Source organism: Brachyhypopomus gauderio, chromosome 12 (genome assembly GCF_052324685.1).
Source record: "Brachyhypopomus gauderio isolate BG-103 chromosome 12, BGAUD_0.2, whole genome shotgun sequence".
In the NCBI taxonomy this organism is placed as follows: Eukaryota; Metazoa; Chordata; class Actinopteri; order Gymnotiformes; family Hypopomidae; genus Brachyhypopomus; species Brachyhypopomus gauderio.
Genome location: NC_135222.1, coordinates 431,490 through 451,985, shown reverse-complemented (window position 1 = coordinate 451,985; position 20,496 = coordinate 431,490). Strand labels below are relative to the sequence as shown.

Sequence of the window (20,496 nt, the reverse complement as noted above, 5' to 3'; positions counted from 1 at the left end):
AGGGTGGAGGCGGACGGGTTTGAGGGACCCCAGACTGCTGTCTCCACAAGCTGTTTTTTTTTATGGGGGAAGCATGAACACCAATGCTTCTGGGGGATGTTTGTTAACGAGCTGGAGAGTGTGAACTGAAGGTGGCCCCTTTCGCGGTGAAGCACACCTCTTAAGACCATTCCACCGAGTGACACCCCACACCCCAACCCCCCCCTCCGGGCGGCACACATCATTGAAACCAGGAGCCTTTTAAAGGGGTATAATCACTCCCAAAGAGGACAGGCTCACATACTCCATTGAGCACACAGGAATCACAAAAGATTACATTTTGAGTAGAAAACAAGCTAAGTTAATACTTTGCATGTATTGTCATTTTATTTAGTAGTATAATGTATTTCTATTCTTTCGTGTGTCACAAAATGATTGCATATGTCCAAACATCAGATCTTTTGCTTTACCACGAATGACATTCTTAATGATTCTGCTTTTTTCTCAAGGTGCAGGACATCTGAAGATGAAGCTGATAACATCGGGATTAAGGAGAAACAAAACCAGATGCCTCTGCTAAAACCTTGATGTGAGAAGAGCCTGTTTGGATTTGCATAAGGCAACACTGACACCAGAACTCTACCTTCCTTAGGGGAACGACAGGGCAGGACAAGGGTGATAGAATGTTGGAGGGTCATTCGTCTGAAGTGATTATGAACAATCCTAGCCCCACCCAGCTACACTAGTCCCCCAGATACAAGCCCTGCCCAGGATAAAACGCAGAAGAGTGAGCCACCCTACCAAAGTGCACGGCAGACAGCAGGGAGAGAAAGAGAGCAGACACCCATTCACAGCCATCCCGCCTCGCTCGGTCACGCAGACGCGCTCAAACTCCTGCTTCTCGTTTTCCTTCTGCCTCTCTCTCTCCCTCTCTCTTTCTTCTCTCACTCACTCTTTCTTTCAGACACACACAGAGCCACAGTCACATTCACACACACACACACACACACACACACACACACACACACACACACACACACACACACACACACACATCCAGCTCACTTGCAGGCGCGGCCCGGGGCAGCCCCACGCGTCACCCGAGAGTCTCCGCAAGGTGCAGCCCACGCGGTCGAGGCGGGTTCATCCCGAGCGGCCCAAGCAACCCAGGGAAAGCCAGAACCTTCCAGCGGAGATGGGATTACGGGACGCAGCGCGGGCCCTGTGACGAGCTGCACCGGCCGGCCGGAAGGAGAAGGACAAGCAGGCATCAAGAGCTTCCTCGCGCCCGCATCACATCGTTCCCGAGACAGGAGTTTGGCGTGGTCCAGCTCGTCCTGGATGGTCCCTGCTGAGGGCAGCCGCTGCGCGACTGGACTGCGTGTAGTGGGCCAGCACACGGGCAACACCATCATGCCGACTGCCTGCACATCGGGAGTCTGACCCACCATGTACAGATGGACGTCGGCGCACGCCGGTCTGTGCTCCGACCTCATCTCCGCCGGCCCGGTGCGACCCCACCCGCGCCGCCCCCTCACCTTCCGCCTGGCCTGCCTGTCCCTGCTTCTCCTGGCCGGCGCCGCCCTCGGGGGTTGCCCTGCCGGACCGGGCCATGACTCCCTCCGCGCTCTGGTGCGGAGCGCTAACTGCTCGTGGACCCTGGAACGCCACGCGCGCAGCTACAACCACCTGGAGGGCGACGTGCGCCTGCGACGTCTCTACTCAGCCAACAAGTTCTTCCTCTGCATCAACAAGAACGGCAAGGTGGACGGCACCAGGCGCAAGAACTACCCTGACAGTGAGTAGGGGACTGGGAAGTGTCTCTATGTGCGTCTGGGATGGGCGGGGTAGTCTCTGCTTTTTATCGCTCTACGTGAGTCATCTTATCTGCTTCTCCTGTTTATGGCTCCTTTATCATCTGGGATTCCTTCTGATTTTTCTGCTCGATCCGTCACACTTTACCTTCTCCTTACCTTTCTATCTGCGTCATCCACTACAGGAGCTGCACAGGCTGAGGACGACCTGGGAATAAATGTCAATTTTTAAAAAATCACCTTGAGGGAAGATCAAAGCATTGATTACAATAGAACAGACTTGATGAAAGATTGTACAATGTGAAAGATGGTGTAATGAAATATTATTTATAATTTTTTGCATATAATTGTACTTTTGCACGACTATATGACTTTAATATTTCAGGATTTATGGAAGTGCTTGTAGAATTTCAGGAGGTTGAAAATGAACAGGTATAATTTAATTTGTGTGATCTAAATCCTTGACTAGGGAAAATCTTGAAACGGCAGGTGAAATAGCAGGTCGACGGTAATAAATCAGGCGACCCTGTGTGTGCTGTCAAGGGGCTTCCGCGCTGTTAACAGCTCCTGAAGTCACACCTGACCCCACCCTTATTATCTCTCACTGTATACGACATCACACCATGACATCCTATGGCAGGAGGTCAGTATAAACCTTTGGGTTTTAACCTCCGTGAGACTGACACATTGTAGTTGTTTAGGGTCTGACCTCGTTGAGTTTGGTGTTAATGTGTACGCTTGCGTAGCTGAGGGCGCTTTTTGTGAACAGTATGAATCGTCTTTTCCAGACCCACTACTCCAACTGGCAACAAAGTTTTGGTCTTTTGGTTTGCAGCTGCGCAGATTATAAAGATGTGCAGGAGTGATCTTAATGTTAGCATTTATTACTGTAAAGCAGCAGTTTTGAGAGGTTTTGTAGTAGGCGACTCGTTTGACCCTCCCTGGGCCGTGATTTGGGCACCCAGGCGTGTGTTGTGAGAGGCACTGAGAGTGTGCTCTTGGCCAGCTACTGCTCTTTACAACTGTGGATTTAGTCTCTAGTTTCCAGGTTCTGGCAGCTCTGCCACATACTGGACTGAGCAGGACTAGGTGAAATAGTGCAGTGCTGCCCTGCAGTTTGCCTCCCAAATGTAGCTGCCGTAGACCCGTTTCCTGCCCCTGAATTTCAAACGTGTCCCTTGAGTAGCGAGGGTCTCCTCCGCTAGGATATATAGCACCTTGCGTAATGCTTATGTGGTCTTTGTTGGTCCAGTTAAAAGACCAATGCTGTACTATTCCCTAGTATAACATTCCAGTGACATCTTTACTGTCAGCGACAATCAGAATCAAAATGCACATATATATCAAGTCAACTTGCACACTATAATCAAAGCTAAGCTGGCGACAAAGGTCTGATTACCCATTTGATCCTGAATGCTAATGCAAAACACCTTGCATGGAGGAAAAGAGGAGATTCTTGCCACGGCCCTGAGCGACCCGGTGGATTGGCGTATTCTCACGCCCGAGTCTTCCTGCACACTGAACATTCTCCTCCGCCTCCCGGTGATTTCGGGCGCTGGTGGAGTCCCCACCCTCTGTCGGCACGGCGGTGTTACTCAAAAGGCTTTGAGGGCCTTCCCGGCCCTGCTCACAGTTTCCAGGGCCTGTTCCCGACCGCTCAGGTGCAAAAACAGCTGGAATTAGTCAGCCGACCCTCGACTAATTGGGGTTGGAAAATATTGTATCAATTGCGACAGGGCTGGAGCAGCCGAGGGTGACCACGGGCACGCCGAGAGAGAGAGAGAGAGAGAGAGAGAGAGAGAGAGAGAGAGAGAGAGGGCGAGAGTGAGGGGGAGAGAGAGAGAGAGGGGAGAGACAGACAGACAGACAGACAGAGAGAGACAGAAACAGAGAGGAGGGAGAGAGAGGAAGGAAGGCTGAGAACAGATGAATGAGCGGCCCGGCGGGTTTTTTGTGTGGGGATGAACAGTGCAGGACACAACCACCGCAGACAGCCTCAGACAGTTTGAGGACAAACCCAGAGCGATGTGTTCCGGCAAACTTACATGCGTCCAGCTTGTGCTTTTAGCACACCTTTATTTAGTGCTGTGCTGCTCACAGAAAAGTCCCACTTTCGTCAGGATTAAAGAAGCCACACTGACTCAAAAAAGGCCCGGCATAATTGCACAAACAACCGCTGAGCGAATTTCATTCACTGCTTTTGAGCACCTCGTCTTGGCAATGGCTCCTCAAGCTTATTTTTATTCCCGGCGCTGAACGGCTGGTAGTGCTTGAAGGTTTGAAATTCAAATTAGTGTGACACGGATCAGTTACAATAAAGTGCATGCTAGCCCTAACGAGGATGATGGACACACTGGGGCGAATGAGGCAAACCATCGAGTCTGTGATAACATGGAGTCCAATGAAGAATCATGGTTTAACAACTAAAAATAAACACAACCCTTCATAAAATTAGGAGTATGTTGAAAAAAATATGTAAAAAATATTAAGAAACTCTCAATGGATCAATATGAGTTGGTTACACACGTAGGAGGTGTTATGGGTTGTCATTACTTTCATTCAACTGGCGGCCATTTGATGAAAACATTATCTGGAGTGCCAGTGTTTCTGTCTGTTCTCCAGCAGCAGCTCAGGCGGAAGATTTTGCTTACCCAGAGATGTTTACTTTTTCATTTTTCTTGTCACAGGTACTTATGAAATATTGCTGGCAGGCAGGCCCAGCTCGCGAGATCTTTTCCCCACTGAAATGGGACTTTAAAAGGACACAGTGTTGAGGCTTTGGGCGGGTGTGGACGAGGACTTCAAATGCTTGATTTGAGTCCAAGCAGTGACACTGCGCAAAACTATGGAAATAAAGGCATATGACAGGCATAATCAGAAAAGTCACTTGTGCTAAACTATGAACACCTTGCTGTTTGCCAGAGCCTCCCTGTGTTTCATTCTCTCCCCCCATTTTCAGCCGTATTTCCAGGGGCTTGTGACATGTTTACCTAAGTTTCCTCTCACACTCCTGCATCTTGCTTTACAAGCTGCCCTTTTCCCTTGCCGTGAGTTCATGGGCATGTTGAGCTTGGATCGCAGGTGCAGGAAGAAACTCATCCAGCCGTTCTGAATATATTGTGGAATTATTTAAAACATATTTCAAAAGAGAGAGAGAGAGGGAGAGTGTGTGTGTGTGTCAGTCTATGGAGGCACAGAGAAGCTACAGAGGGAAGACTGTATACTGCTGGGGCTGGCATATAGAATAGGTACGGGTCAGAAGAGGTGAAAATGAATACATATAGAAATCATATTCATCATTTAACCCTCCTGTGTCAAATGAATCCTGTCTTCTGAAAGAATGTGTTGTAGCAGGTTAGTAATGACTTGCTGGCCCTCGGTGCCCCTGAACAAAGCATGTCTTAGATTTACAGACTCATGAATTCAACAGAAATGACAGCGATGATAGTCGAAGTGATGTAGTGTTCATATACCGACTGTCTTTTGAGGGAAAACACTGTTACTAAGGCAAACATGTTCGTATGTGGTGATTTTGTACAAGTCTCCAGTGATTAAATCAGGAAAGTTAGTATTGGCAGGGCTACGTCTCACAGAAGCTGTCCTCTATTTGCTGGTTATTGGAAAGCTTGCGTTTAGCCAGGGGTTGGTACCTCAGACTGAATGATGCCTGAAGGTTGAAATCAGTACTGGCTGTGAAGAAATGGACTATCCCCAGAATGAACTACTGTCTGAGCTCCTGAATCTGCCCTCATGAGAAACCAGTACCAAATTAAATTTAGCAAAGCGGAAAGTTGCTTAGCGTTTTGTTGTAGCTGGTGTTAAGTCTGGACTTGCTACATTTATATGAACCCAGGCATGAGATTCTGCATAAGACAAATATGGTGAATGGTTAAGGAGACACTTGTTTTACTTTGGCGAAGAGTGTGGACCCCCGGAGTCCGGTGGAGATCGGGGTGCTGTTTGTGGGAGCAGCAAACACCGGGTGGTTCCTGGCACCTTTGCGAAGTTTGGCAGTGTTGCCTCGATTTAACCCAAAGACACTGTAAGGTGAAGCTGGTGCCAAAGAGATGGGGAACGGCCCACAATGCCTGGCCTTGTCATTCTTCCAAACATGGATGTTGGTCCCCACTATAGTGGGAAAATAGAGAACACGAATTTCTTGCCAGCTGTGCCTGGCACTAAGACACAAGGGCAAAAACTGAAAGACACACACACACTCACACTCACACACACCCACAGACACACAGACACCAAAGCGTGGCAGTAGTAGTGCTTTAATTAGGTTTACCTCGGCTGTGTCCAACAGTGGTGTTTGATAACATGAATGGGCGTAGAAATAAAAAAAGAAGTGTAGCAATTAGCAGCTAAGCGCTTCTGTCTGGCTCCAGCACTGTACTCAGCTTTACTGGGTTCACTAGGGTTGTCGAGTCCGACTTCTCCAGCGCAGCGTCCTGAGTTCTTAAATCACAGACTTAATACACAGAGCTCTCTTCACAAGCAATGATTTCATGGGAAGTCATTGCACGCAAACCCAAGGTTGTTAATCAAACCGGCAATCACATATTGAGATGCCAATACTTGTTGTTCTATCATAGTAAAGTATCTATTAATAGGCCAAGACTAATGACACGATTCACAACATGATAATAAAGATACATAGTGTTCATATTGATATGCCCAGTACATTACATGACTACCTACTCTCTGCCAGCAATCCGCTGGCCAAGATGGACCCCAAAACCATTTTTTCCCTCTCAGTGAAAAATCATTAGTTCTGTTACTATTATAATAACCTTTTTGGGGTGGAGAAATGGGATTAAATCAGTTGGGATGTCAGCTAGGGGTCATACCATCTGCCAAAGGAAACCAATTCAAGCTCTAAGAGTCTATGTGAGAGGAGGCAGCGAATATCGGTAAGACCCGTGCTTTACTGGGCACCAACTCTTAATAATTTATGAGTTCTTAAGTGACCTTTTTGATTAAAACCAGAATCAGTCCAGAAGGTTTGGTATGTTTGGAAGCTGTTTTAGGCACCAAACCACTGAGGATTCCCTTGGATGCCAGTGCCATTTTTAAGATGCAGGTTTGCAGACTTGCACAGTGGTCTGGTAGCTGAAAGTACTGTTTACTTTTTGAACTGGTGGCTTAATGAAGGCTTCCAAGGAAAGAGCGCTGCCCGCGTATGGTGGTTTAATGAAGTCTGGCCTCATATGGACCTGTTCCTCTTGTGTTGCCCTCTAATATGTGTGAGATCTTCTAGCTTCACAAGACTCCCACCATATAGGAAGTGAAGAGTTTTAGTGGTTGAGAAGCTTAATCCAAGCTCGGTAGCTCATGCCCTGTTTGATCATGCTGATACATCAGTAACTAAATAACAAAATGGCCCTATTGAAACCAAGCCAGTGTCTCGTTGCAAACCGTGACCAAATCTGACCTTGCAGATCTCCGAGGGCCGAAACGATAATAAGAGAAAGGCACACCCACGACTGAAATGCTCACACGTCTCCCAGGATTACACAGATATGCGGTTGATTGGGCTGTAAAAAAAGAGCGAGAGGTGGCTATAAAACGAGGCTGAGTGACAGAAGGCCAACTCAGATCTTCCCCCACGTCCTCTCCAGCCGCTGCAGAGCCCTCTGAAGAGACGTCCGCCACACTGCACCTAAGATCAGAAACGTAGATATGGATTTATAGATAAGTGCACTGAAAAAAGAAATGTGGGCAAGTGTGTTAACACATCTTGTCAGCAGTCCAGGTTTTACATAAAGCGTTTTGTTTTTGACTCACCTGGCTTGTGCTCAGTGCCAGGTGTTCGGTACACAGGGTTCGGTCACATTGCGTAGTTGTAAGCATAATCAAATAGGCTCACCTGAGCTGACAACGATCCGACTGTGTGATCCATTCATCCCACTGTGAACAAACTTTGTGAACTTTGTCAATTCAAAATTGAGCTCTTGATTACAGTGGGAAAAAACACATTTGTGCCACACATTTTATATATATATATATAAACGGTTACAGTTCTACATATTTAAGACCTGTGAGTTCATTCTGTTTCCTAAGAGACAAAATAAACCTGTCCATGGGAGAGGAGTGGCGTGTTTACAGTTGCAAACATGTTTAAATCTCTTACAAGCTGCCTCGCCTATCCGTCATTCATTCATTCATATTCATAAACAGCACGACAAAAGGTTGCACACTTTTCCACAATGAACATTATGAGATTGTCTTTACATATTGCATCTGAAATTTGTGTCCACAGAGATCGGAAACTAAGGCCGGGTATCTGCCCCCTTATCTCGACATGTTCACTATAACTTGACAACAATTTGCCTGCTGTGATTTGCCTACTGTGATTGTACTGTGTACACAAAACATCGACGTTATACTGTGTGTAAGACGCTTCTGTGTCATAGTGCAGTCTATGGAAACCGTACATCACCAGCACAAGTGGAAGCGTTATGTAGACTAGTAGCCAAGACCTTATCAGAATATCGTCTCTATGACTGTGCCCTCCACACTAAAGCAATGCATATAATTCTTCTGCAAACAGTCATGGCAGTGACCTTGGGACTGTTTTGATAATGCTTAACTCTTCATCACCTTCTCAATAATGATACCCATTTGATTATGGTTTACTCATTTCATAATGGAGGCTCACCTGTAATTAATATAATAAGTTCCATACTCGTGTAATCCCAGGTGTGTAACGGACGTACATACAGAGATTATGCATCATCTGGCCATTTTTCACGGTATGTTTACTGTTTAAACAACAGAGTAATGAACCAGCTCAGAGTCTACAGTAGTGTGGGCATGCTCCGTTCAGTGACTTGGTTTCATTCAGACTCTAAACTACATTTGATAGTTAAGCCTACTCGATGTATTTAATGGCAGTTTTAGCATTGATTGAATCTCAGACCCCTAAATGATGAAGCACAGAGAATCAGTTCACCAGAGTCCAAAACAAAAGGACCAAGCAGCAGGACTTCCCAAAAGCAGCCACGCTGCATTAAAGAGAAAGAAGCAGAGGTCAAGGCCAGAGGTCAAGGCCTTTCCCCACCGAAGCCGTCTCGCAGATCTGATTGCGACATTTTCAATCGCTCCCCTGTCTAGTGGGTCTCGCTCTGGTGCAGCGGAGCCTGCCCCTTCGTCAGAGGAGCCGAGGAGAACTTCCTGAACCTGGCTCTGGGCACCTGTCCCACCTCCCTTCCCCTCACAAGGCTCCACGGTTGTTGAGAAGCTTTGAAGATCTAGAAAAGTAGAGGAGCACAAGTGAGCAATGTGTGTGTGCCATATTTTGTCAATTGTGATTTTTTCACCGTAATCGAAATTTGTCCTCTTTTTTACCCATCTGTGCAGTTAGAACACACACACACACACACACACACACACACACACACACACACACACACACACACTAGTGATTACTAGGGGGCTGTGGATCACACGTGCCCAGAGCGGTGGGCAGCCCTAGTCCGGCGCCCGGGGAGCAGTTGGGGTTAGGTGCCTTGCTCAAGGGCACCTCAGTCATGGCCTAAGGTCTGACGAACCCACGACCCTCCGGTCACAAGACCAGTTCCCTAACCACCAGGCCATGACCAGGCCCCCTATATGTATGCAAGATTATGCTAATTTGTTATAGACTCAAACCTTTTTCAAATTAGCATTGCAGACTTTTCCATATGGCCAGTAAAAAAAAAAAAAAAAAAAACGAGAGAGAAGAAACGATAAACAAACCTGTGTTCCCTAAATCTGTTTCCAGGCAGGAAGTGGAGGATCTGGGCTTGGTGTAATTAAGTGTACGGTGAGCTCAGCCTTAGTCCTCTGACTTACGATAGAACTGGCTGCAGAGAACAAGCAAGACCTGTGAGTCACGCCGCTCAAGTCAGTCCGTGGCTGTCAGCGAATGACTTTGACGCCGATGGGCTTGTTCACTAGGAAGTGATGCAACGTTCGTAGGCCAGTATGCTCCTTTGGTCTCTGATTAAAGAAAAGACACACACACACACACACACACACACACACACACACACACACACACACCTCGAGTAGGATATTGGAGGATGCCAACAACACCTGCATCAGGGCTCTCAATGGAGAAATAGCACCAGACATCTAGGGTGGGTGATCGTCAGTCAGTTCTGTGATGGATCTGTGTTAATTACTCGGCTGATTAAATTCCCTAGTTGGCTTAAAAGAAGGGGTTCAATAATCTGTTCTAGATATAGGAAGTGAAATGTGCCTTTGATGGTGTGACAGGTACATGTGACTAAGTACAAGACTACACGGTTTTGTAAAGGATGCTGAACAGACCGTTAGTCACGACAGTCAGTTAGTCAGAACAGTCAGACCTGCCCAGTTGAATCAATTCAACCTGTCCCATGTGATTAATATCACTGTGGACTTTGTCTCTTAGGCTCACTTTCCTAAGCCCTGATAAGATTACCATCTTTGTAATCAGTTTACATTGAGGACAGGTCAGATTTGCTGCAGATCAACTCCTGTGGTTTCCAAGTCCACACTTTTAATCTGTAGTTCTGGAAGAGCAGACTGTTGGGGTCTATTAGGAGTGTGTAAATCAGACACACCATGCGTGTCAGAGGGAATGATGCTATCATTCAGACCCCTGACCCTCAGTCCACTGAATCCCTAAGTGGCCTCTTTATCTGACGCAGTAATTCACTAATGAATGACTTCCATGGTCCCGTCTTCCATCCCAGAAGGAGTTGAAGTGTGAGAGAAGATAGCAGAAAGTACACGTACAGAAGAACTTTACTGAAATCCTTACTGGGATTTCTCCTCTTTCCTTTTTTGTTATTAAGTATTGATAGACACGCATTTACAAAAGGTTCTTGCTAAACATGACATCACTCACTGTTGTCATTAATATGAGCTGGATTATGGTTTCACACACTTGAGCATAACTGGGGCGAATGCGGTCATCTCCTTTCTTGTGTGCAAAAAAAAAAACAAATGTAGAGGAAATGGTTGTGAGAAAGAGAGAGGACTGACTAGACAGGACAGAGAGAAAAAGGAAGAGATGAAAGGAAGGGGGTCCGGGGGCCCAGACGGGGTCTGCCACTTTGGCCCACGCTGACCGTTGCTCTCCTGACTCCTGGCCTCTCCCTCTCACCTGGCCTGTCTCCTTGTATGTGGGGGGTAACGCGATACCTGTCGCTGGCACTAATGGCCTTTGAAAGACCTGGCCGGTCCCCAGAGTTCGCATTCAGCAGCCCGTGAAAGGGGGATCGGGGCCCAAGGCCCGGCCCCCGGGATCCGCACAAGCGGCGGATTGTGTGCGAGCGAACATCGCCCAGGTCAGACGAGGCAGCGTGAGAAAGGGCCTTCACCCCTCACCGGTCCAAGCGGCCGCCACAGCTCACGGTGACCTGAGTCACCAACGCTCTTCACTGCACTGCACGATAGGTTGAAGTAAACCGCAGTGGTAGATATGCCGATGACAACATGGATGTTCAACTTTTGAATGTAGTTATGTGACTTAAATATAGTTTCTAGAGCGGAACTCCTCGGTGCACTGAATATTCCTTTCCTTTTTCTGTCAGGATGGCTTGAGTGACTCTGACATATATTTTATTATTTTGTAACATGATGAAGCACCAGAAGAAAAAGGGAGACTGAGACCCACACAGGTGTTTCATATTAGAGCCCAGGAACGTTTATTAGGTAGGACAGCGAATGCTTGGCAAAGCTGTTAAACTTTACTGAGTATGACATCGTCCAAAATGTTTGTTTTTTTTTAAGCAATGATGATTGAATAAGCTGCCATATGTGACCTATAAATTCTCCAAAATAAAAGTCTTGGTAATATTGTACAAGCAGTGACCTGGGTGCTTTGCAGCATATCTAGACGATTATATCTGAATGTGTTTGGCACTCTTCGCTATTCTGAACTTTGTCAAAACGGCACAATCTCCGTACCGTGGCTTTGGAGAACATGACTGAATTTCTCAAATAGGCCTATGGATAAGCAATTGAAGCTGACCTGAATATTTAAATCCGTCAGTATATTTAAAACCATGAATAACCGACATCACACCTACATCTGAGTGACTTGTGTTCACGTTGCCTCTTTAGCATGGTTAGCATGCAAGCAGAGTAGCATGTGAAAATGTGGCAGTGAGTTTACCTCTTGCACGTTTGAATAGGCTTGAAGCCACGGTGTTATCAGTGTCAGCCGGTCCACGTCCCCCCCCCGAGACAGCGAGGAGGTGGGAGAGAGCGGAGAAATCAGGCCAGCCAGTGAATCACCTCAGCCAAACCCTTTCTTCCCCCTCTCATCCGCAGGCTGTGTTTCACTTTTCTCTCCTCTTTCCTTTCTCTCTCCGCCCGGTTAGACGGGATCTGGCGCATAATGCAAGCGAACACCTCTGTTCACAACTCCATTCTATAGCGCGGTAGTAAAAATGACGACTGTGAACTGCCTTCCAGCGTGATCCTGCTTGGGTTAACCAGCCTCAATGCATCGGTCCAACACACACACACACACACACACACACACACACACACACACACACACACACACACACACACACACACACACACACACACACACACACACACAGTGAGGTTGTTCTCTCGCGGGCTTTTGTGCTTTTCCATTATTCTTGGTCAGATTCTAAAAACAGCTAAGGCTCGACAAATGATAACCTCATTCATTTTGAGAAGCTTTGTTTATTACTGCTGTGGGGTGTCAAGTGCTAAATTAGACTTGAGAGTCATTCTGAATGGTGAACAAAATATTAAGTCATTGCTCCTTTAGAGAAAATGGAGTCCAAGCCATGGCACTTGAGTTTATGCCATGCAGCCTGTAGTTAAACTAGGATGTTGAAGTCTATGCAGATCATCATCATAAGTCCAAGGTAAAGAAGTGAGTGGGAAAATACTGGAATAGAGCATGTGACACTGTAACCTGTCGATCAAACACTGGCACTGCAACAAGAGGAGGAAAATAGTAATGCATGTGATGTGTATATGGGTAAAATTAGTCCCTCGGTAAGGAGGCAAGCCTGAATGCTTGTGTGTGTGTGTGTGTGTGTGTGTGTGTGTGTGTGTGTGTGTGTGTGCTGGTTTATGACAGGTCTCATAACCTTTTGGGTGGGAGTAATACATCTTTCCTGACTTCTGAGACTTAATAGGTGGGGTGCACTTGTGGTACTGCAGGCTCGTGGTCAGAGGTCCACGTGTGGCCGTGTGATGTCACGCTCTGGAACTGGAAGATCCTCAGAGCTTCTTGCAAGCCTGTTAAAGAGTTTGTGCATCTCTTACCTCAGTATTACAGCATACAGGCAAGGACATGTGACAGTATTTAACCATGTGGAACTCTGCCTTACCTAAATAATCAGGCAAAACATAGTAGGGTCTGAATTTGTATACATGAAATAATCCTCAAGCTTATGGCTGAGGAATCATGTTTCCACATTTAAAACATGTGAGGCAAGTCCATCATTTGAAATCTCAATGGAAAGGCGGAGGAAAAAATGGGAACTCCAAGCGTATTTGAGCTATTCCTAAAAAAATGACGTCCTGATTTGATTTTCTGAAAGCGCGGGTAACATTACTTCACACGTTTTGTTTGCCATGCGTGACAAACCATGTGAAAACATCCTTAGAACTACAGCGTGTCATTTTAGAATTCGCATTGACTCATTCATCGTCGTCTCCTTTGATGTGTCTCCGCAGCTCGGTCTCAGGCACACACATCATCACGCTATCGGGTTGCAGGTTGACTGCTGACGAAACAGCCACTGTGCCTCTGAGAGCCGGTACACCTGACGTTACCCAGCGCACGTACAGCAGGGATGTGCTTATTACTGGTCTTTGCCTTAGCGCTCACGCCCACGTGTCTGAAGGGAGAGGTGGTCTCATTTGTGGGCCGCCACACTAATACACACCAGTGCACACACAGAAATATAGAAATGAATCATGAAGATTGAGAGGTTTCTGTTATCTACAACCATCACTTCTAATCTACAGTTCTCCATTTCACCTCATATTTTGTTTTTATTCATCCTTTGTCAAAAACTATATATATTGTACAAGTTTGTGCCGGTAACAGGAAATTGTGCTCCACTGCCTGGTAGTTTAATGAGAAGTTTATCTGAAATCATGAGTGTTCGGTCGTGATGGGGTTTATGACATGGGGACTGTAAAAAAAAACACACCTGAAGGAATTAACCTGTGTACAGTGCATGCATTTGAAAGCATAGCCTCCAGCATCAGGCGCTCAAGGGCCCGGGTCCCCTGAAACAGCAGCTCTCATGGTCGGCACGGGACCGTTGGAGCAGCAGTGGCTGACGTAGCCTTTAATGGCGTAAGACCTCACCCCACACAGGCCAGGATGGAGGCCTGCTCGGGTGGTGCACCTCTGCAGAGATCAGATCAAAGGCCCCTGCTCACAGCCATTAGGCACAGCAGCGAAGGAACCCAACATGAAAAGCCCGTGTTTTGAAAGGGACGTATAAAAAGAGAGAGAGAATGAGTGGAAAAAAAAACAACAGTGCCCTCTCTTAGCAAACTGTGAAATAATTGAAAAGGTATGTCAATCAAGAGCGACCACGCTGTTGGAACCCAGAGATTCCCAGGCTTATTTCTGAGGGGACGACAGGACACGGAGAAACGCTGAAGGGGGGGGGGGGGGGGGTGACCCGAGAAATTAAAGACCTCCAGAAAAAAAAGAAGAAGAAGGCAGTTGGGAAAAGCTAGAGAAACTTTGCCCAATCTTTCACTTGGCATACCCCCTCCATCCCTTTAATTGAGGTGGGAGGAACCTTGGTCTCTGTGACAAAAGCCGGGTCATTAATAAGTCCTTGTCGGCTTCCAGATCTCAGGTAGGTAACAAAGGCCTATAGGGAGCAAAAGGGCCAGTTGAAGGAAACATAATTTTATGACCCCCCCTGACCCCATAACCCCCCACTACCAAGACCTTATTACTACCATCCTCAACCCTTAGTTCTCCCCCACCCCCACCCCCCCACCCCCCCACACACACTTTTCTCTTTTCTGTCCTGCTTTTTTTAAGGTCAAAAAAGGCTGAATGATCTGATGATGGGCTCACTTCCAAAAAAAAAGTGTGTGGGGGGAGTAAAGGAGAGCACTGAAAGAGTGTAAGAAAGAATGAAAACAAGGATGCAAAAGGAACCTGTTCCATCCTCTGAGAAAACCTATACAAGGTGGTAAAATGGCTGGTCCACAGTTGACTAAGCACATAAAAGCCAGGATTTTCTTGTAGTGGCCGTGGTAGATTATTGACAGTTTGGGCTAATCATGCCAAAGGTTAAAAGAATTAGCTCTGGGCAAACTCATCTACATTCAGAAGCTCACACAAAAGACTTATTACGTGATCTATGGCATTACTTTGACAAACCATGACAAGTTACAGTTTTTTCTTTTTTTCAAAATAATTTGCCTCTTGGCACTTGGTTTAAGATGGGACTATGTTAAGGACTGCATTAGTGATTGGAGATAAGGACCCAGTTATAAGTGAAAAACGTAACTGGGTAAAGTTGGTCTGGTCATCCTTCTCTATATGATCAGTAAGCCTACATATCATTTTAAATATCATGTAGATCTACTAGCAGGACTTTTAGAAAGCTTATGTAGATCTTTGGATCAGCATGTAATGTCTTTACAGTCTTGTAATATTCATTTTTTGATAAACCACATGTAAAACAGCTTTATGTGTTCAAAGGAACATTAAACGTTTTTTTTTTTGCATTTTGCATTTTGCATCTGTAAATCTCTAAATCTTTGTTGTGAGATGTAAGATGTAAAGTGAAAAAGTTGATGCTACCCCACTGCCTTTGAAAATCATCTAGAGCAAATTCAAAGGGTATTAAAAATAATATGGGACTAACCTTTATATTTGTTTGGTTAAGCATCCAGAATCTGAGCCAAAGTTTCCCATTTGAGTTCTTCAGCCCTTTTTCAGAGTTTTCTCCACGTATGGATCAGAGGTTTATTTGGCCGGAACAAGACACTGTGAATGCAAGAAAGTTTAAAGACAAGAGTTACTCAGACTACCAAACCAGAGCATCAAACAAGATCAGTGGGTGAGCTAACATCAGCTCATGTTCACGAGGTCTGTCAGAAGATTACGAGCCATTGAAGAGGAGCCTTGGTTCCTCGGGCTCCTGCCTCTGGGTGACTAATTAGAGGTGTTAGGACCATTCTCTCCCTCCACCAGCAGAAGAGGAAAAAGTCAAAGAAGAAAGCATTACAGTGTGTTTTCTCTCGTGCTGTACCTGAAGACGATTTCAGTCGACACATGTGAGCACACATGTTGGCTCTGATCTTTCACCGGACTGCAGTTCTTCGGAAGTCGTTCAACCCAAGAACCAGCGACCACCTGCCATTACTGAAGGGGCGTGGCTCATATTCATCAATCTTCACTGAATCCCATGCTTTACAATATTGCTTTGAGTCAATATACTGTATGATATTTTAGAAGGTCTAATAGAAAAAATTAGGTGAGGATTCAGATAAGTATTCATATGAATTTCATTGGTAAAACGTTCTAGTAGAATCCATAAAGTGAACTGATGTTGCCTATGGTCATAGAGTTCATGTTTCTTTTCATCTTCTTTGACAAACGTTCCACTGAAGATTAATGGTGCTGATCACAGCATTCACGCCTGTGAAAGTCTTTATTGTAAATGGTTACACATGAGTCTGTCTTTGTCATTGGTTTTTTTCTTCCTGCAGCAGAAATGCTGAAAAATCTTAGCTTGTCCTCAGTAATAGACATGAGCGTGCACAAAATCAGATTTCTTCTGATGAGTGTGCAGAAAGAGAACCATGTGTGAAAGGTCACGCAATTATCATTCTATGTTGGTGGACGGGTGAGAATGTCAGCAACTTTAAACAAAGGCTCTCAGACCATTTTGAGGAATCAATCTAAATAATCTGGCATACCTTAGAAAGGACAGACCTCGGCCATCTTTGCTTCACTGCAACAGCTAAAAACTAACACCACTTGCTAACTTGACTATGTGGGTGGTCATAAAGGTTAGCCATGACCTTTAGTTGACACACAAGCACTTTGTGAGCTATTGCAACCAGCCAGATACCAGTGTATCCAATTCCACTGTGAAATTTTCCAGTAACCTGTTGTCCTTGAGGAACTCAAGGCATCTGGTATGGAGACCTTTTGCAATCAGACAAGGATCCTATGAACTAAACATCTAAATAGTTACAATGTCCCTGGGTGTCTGCTATACATGAAATATCTATCAAATCAGCTGGATCAAGGAAATTAGCAGGTATGGCTCTAATCCTAGAGCACTTGATTTTGAGAAGATTTATATGTTCTAATCAGTGAATGACTTTATCCAAATCTGAAGTATCTCACCTTCCCTCTGTCACCTTCTGCACATGTGTTCAGCAGCACTGCTGGCCTGTGAGGCGATTCTTGCTTTTACCTTCTTTTCCTACTGGCTTTTGGTCAACAACTCAATGAGCACGTCGATGTTACTGTGTTTACAGGCCACTGCCAGCAGTGAGCCGATCTGCTTGTGTCAGGTTTTACTCTCGTGATTATGCAGGCGAGACCAAACGTCTCCTCGGATGTTGTCCTGAGTGGTGCACCTCTTAAGTAGCGTAGATAATCAGAACTGATAACACCAACAGAATATCATCAGCGTCCTTTTGTAAACGACCATAAGCAGTGTGGAGTGCTTCAAGGAGACTCCCGTACAGCAATTAGATCCCATTCAGTGTAGGATGGGGAAAAGCGTATTTCATTTAGTGCCATATTTGGTCTGACGCCGTAAGAATGGCCCGGCTCTTTATTTTGAGTAAAAGCAGATCAGACACCAATGAGCAGAGTGGCGGTCTGTGTGTGATCACTGTCTGTACAGAAGAAATGAAATGCACACAAAAACATTTGCAGTTTACAGGTTACACCAGATGCAGCAGATGATCGTATCGGGAAACTAACTGACACCTTGAGCGTGAGTTTTAAAGCAACTAAGTGGTCACAGCTAACTGACTAAATCATAAATAGTATGTGTTATCTTGACAATCTGTCAGAAGCCCGAGGAATTCCGACAATTTTATTTACATTCAGTTTTACATTTGCATGTACTACCGTAGGATCAGGACACAGGTGCCCCCCCCCCCCCCCCCCCTCTCTAACCCTGCCCCTCTGTTCTCTGTTTGTTCTCTAGGTCTGATGGAAATCCGATCTGTCAGTGTGGGAGTTGTCGCCATCAAATCTGTCAGCACCGGCCTGTACTTGGCCATGTCCAAAAAAGGAACACTGTTTGGGTCGGTAGGTACATCTCCCATTGTCCTGTGAGCCATCTTGTGAGAGCTGAATTCACGTTGCATGAGAATTAAAGTGTTTTCAGCCATACTATACAACATGAAGACATCTGTGGCTGAAAGTACAAATCTAATTAACCTTGACATAAAACAGGCTGGATTAAGTTTTACACACACCAATGCCACCATTTCTCCAGACTGTTCATGGCTGTCACCTGCTGTATCCCTTGGGCCACTGATTTATTATTTTTTTAATCGTCTTTGAAGATGAATTTTCTCATTTTGCTTTTTCACTATTATAACATACATGAAGCCAAGTAACAAACTAGAAGTTAACACTCTGCCTTCAATGTCTCATTCAATGTGCTAGACTGCTACTTTGTTTGAGTTATTGAGATGAGAGCTGGTTTTCTAACCTAACCTGCAATGTCATTAGTGACTGAAAATTATTAATTTTCAAAGGCCTTTATAAAAACTCACAAGAAAATAGAAAAAAAAAAATAGAAATCTCCTAAACTGGAAAATCTCTATTTCTCCTGTTTCTGAGGTCTCAAGGTTGGCAATTATGTTGAGTTCTGTTCTTGCCAACACAGGAGAACATAAAGGCTGAATGTCATTGAATGGAATATGAGCTCGCCACACAAAAAGACAGTGAGAAAACCGCACTCACCTAAGACCTGTGTTAAACACACAGGGAACGACCGCGTCTCACTTGAACTAAGCTCGCTGATGCTGGTTGAGGTTTACGAAGACATCTTGGGGGCCCCTGTCAGTGGCATTTCTGCTTGTGCGTGCCACCAGACAGTAGCTTGTGATTTGTTTGACGAGGGCCGCCTTTGTGTGGTGCTTCAGCCCTTTAACCAACCTACGATAAATCTCTACCTGGCGATCGGTGCCCCGATCGTGATAAGATCCCTCCTTCATCCTCCTTCCACCCTGATCTTAAAGTAAACAAGAAGATCAGTGAGATTCAGGAGAACACTCTGATTTCATGCTTGTCCAAATCACAACCCAATGTGTGTTAATCACACCAAACACAGCACCCAATCTTATCTAACTGCCGCAGCGAGATAGTACCGAGAACACTGATTCTGTAGATACCCGAACCAGGGCACATTGTGACCACACTTTACATCCTCACTCTAGACATATGGCTCATCCTCCGGCCATACCAGAGGAGCTAAAGATCGCTAGTTTTGGCAAGTGTGCTTTTTAAGTGTGTTAAAAGTGAGCTTGTTTTGATTTAGATGGTTAGGTGAACACAGATGCATAATAGTAACTGATTAGAGCTTCAGTTGAAGCATGGTGGCAAATGGTTTTTTTGGTGTTTGGCTCAATACTGATTAAAGCGAAATACACAAGGACCTTCTAGGCTCACCACTAAAGCTACTAAACTAAAGTCACAACACACTGTTCTGCTCCAAACATCTCCTCATTCTAAACGTCTCAGACCCAGATATCTTCGCTCTTGCACCCCAAACAAACAGGTAGTGGATGTCATTGTTTACCTGAGGCCTCTTCCTCTTTTGTGGCAGGTGCGATATAACCCAAGCTGCAAGTTCAAAGAGCGCATCGAGGAGAACGGCTACAACACGTACGCGTCTTTGCGCTGGAGACACAGCGGACGACAGATGTTTGTGTCCCTGAACGGACGGGGCAAGCCGAGAAGGGGCCACAAAGCCCGACGGAGACACTCGTCCACCCACTTCCTCCCAATGGTCCCAACATAACCACTGGCTCTCCTTAACATCCACGTCAGGAGGATCATTACTGCAGAGGCTCTCACCATTACTGCTGTACATGAACATTTTGTTGGGGACTTTTGTTTTAATGTCATTACTGTTTTCTTCTGGGATTGTCGTATAGTATGTTAACTTATTCCTCCTTCCTGCTTAGGGTGAGGCTTGGTGAAGCTTCTGCAAGGCTTCTAATATAGTTCATAATCACATGTGCATTCACCACTGGCTTTATTGAAAATTGCCTAAACATTTGTTAACTGTCCTCCAGATTTCCATCAGCAGTCTGAGAGAACTGCAGGTGGTTCAGATATTTTTGGATGACAAATCATTTTTGACCAGGGCTGAAAGACATGTGCTTTCGTATCAAAATCATGATGTAGAAAAAGGCAGTTTTATTAATAGCAAAATATGCTATTTTAATTACTTGTTATTAATAGTATTATCAAGATTAACAAGACTCCGTTTGTGCCTGATATTCTGTACTCTATAAACGTTCCATAATCACTCTATAATAATTCAATCTACATAAACAGTAGTGGTAATTACATCATTCCGTCATTTTCTTTTCATGTAGGAACAAGATACGTTTGTAATTATGTTTGTTACGTATCTGATACTTTGTAGACAATGAACACACATTGCTAGCAGACTTACACAACATCGTCACAACGCATAGATAG

General features: G+C 45.3%; 1 protein-coding gene and 1 long non-coding RNA gene across 2 annotated transcripts; one reads left to right on the top strand and one right to left on the bottom strand.

Annotated features, from left to right (window-relative positions):
- Window positions 1–900: 900 nt before the first annotated feature.
- On the top strand, window positions 901–20,264 carry fgf22 (fibroblast growth factor 22). The gene is made up of 3 exons (XM_077024081.1): window positions 901–1,777; window positions 17,981–18,084; window positions 19,613–20,264. Exons 1-3 carry the CDS (start codon window positions 1,429–1,431, stop codon window positions 19,805–19,807), a joined length of 648 nt encoding a protein of 215 aa, XP_076880196.1. The 5' UTR covers window positions 901–1,428; the 3' UTR covers window positions 19,808–20,264.
- On the bottom strand, window positions 7,970–12,260 carry LOC143528367 (uncharacterized). The gene is made up of 3 exons (XR_013134442.1): window positions 11,944–12,260; window positions 9,534–9,776; window positions 7,970–9,046 (listed from the first exon to the last, which is right to left on the bottom strand). It is a non-coding gene; the product is annotated as an uncharacterized LOC143528367 (long non-coding RNA).
- Window positions 20,265–20,496: the final 232 nt, after the last annotated feature.

What these genes read in the sequence shown, in the direction of transcription:
- fgf22 (XM_077024081.1), top strand. Translation starts at nt 1,429, where the DNA reads ATGTACAGATGGACGTCGGCGCACGCCGGTCTGTGCTCCGACCTCATC. An exon ending in GCGCAAGAACTACCCTGACA is followed by an intron (nt 1,778 to 17,980) that starts GTGAGTAGGGGA and finishes TTTGTTCTCTAG; the next exon opens with GTCTGATGGAAATCCGATCT. An exon ending in AAGGAACACTGTTTGGGTCG is followed by an intron (nt 18,085 to 19,612) that starts GTAGGTACATCT and finishes CTTTTGTGGCAG; the next exon opens with GTGCGATATAACCCAAGCTG.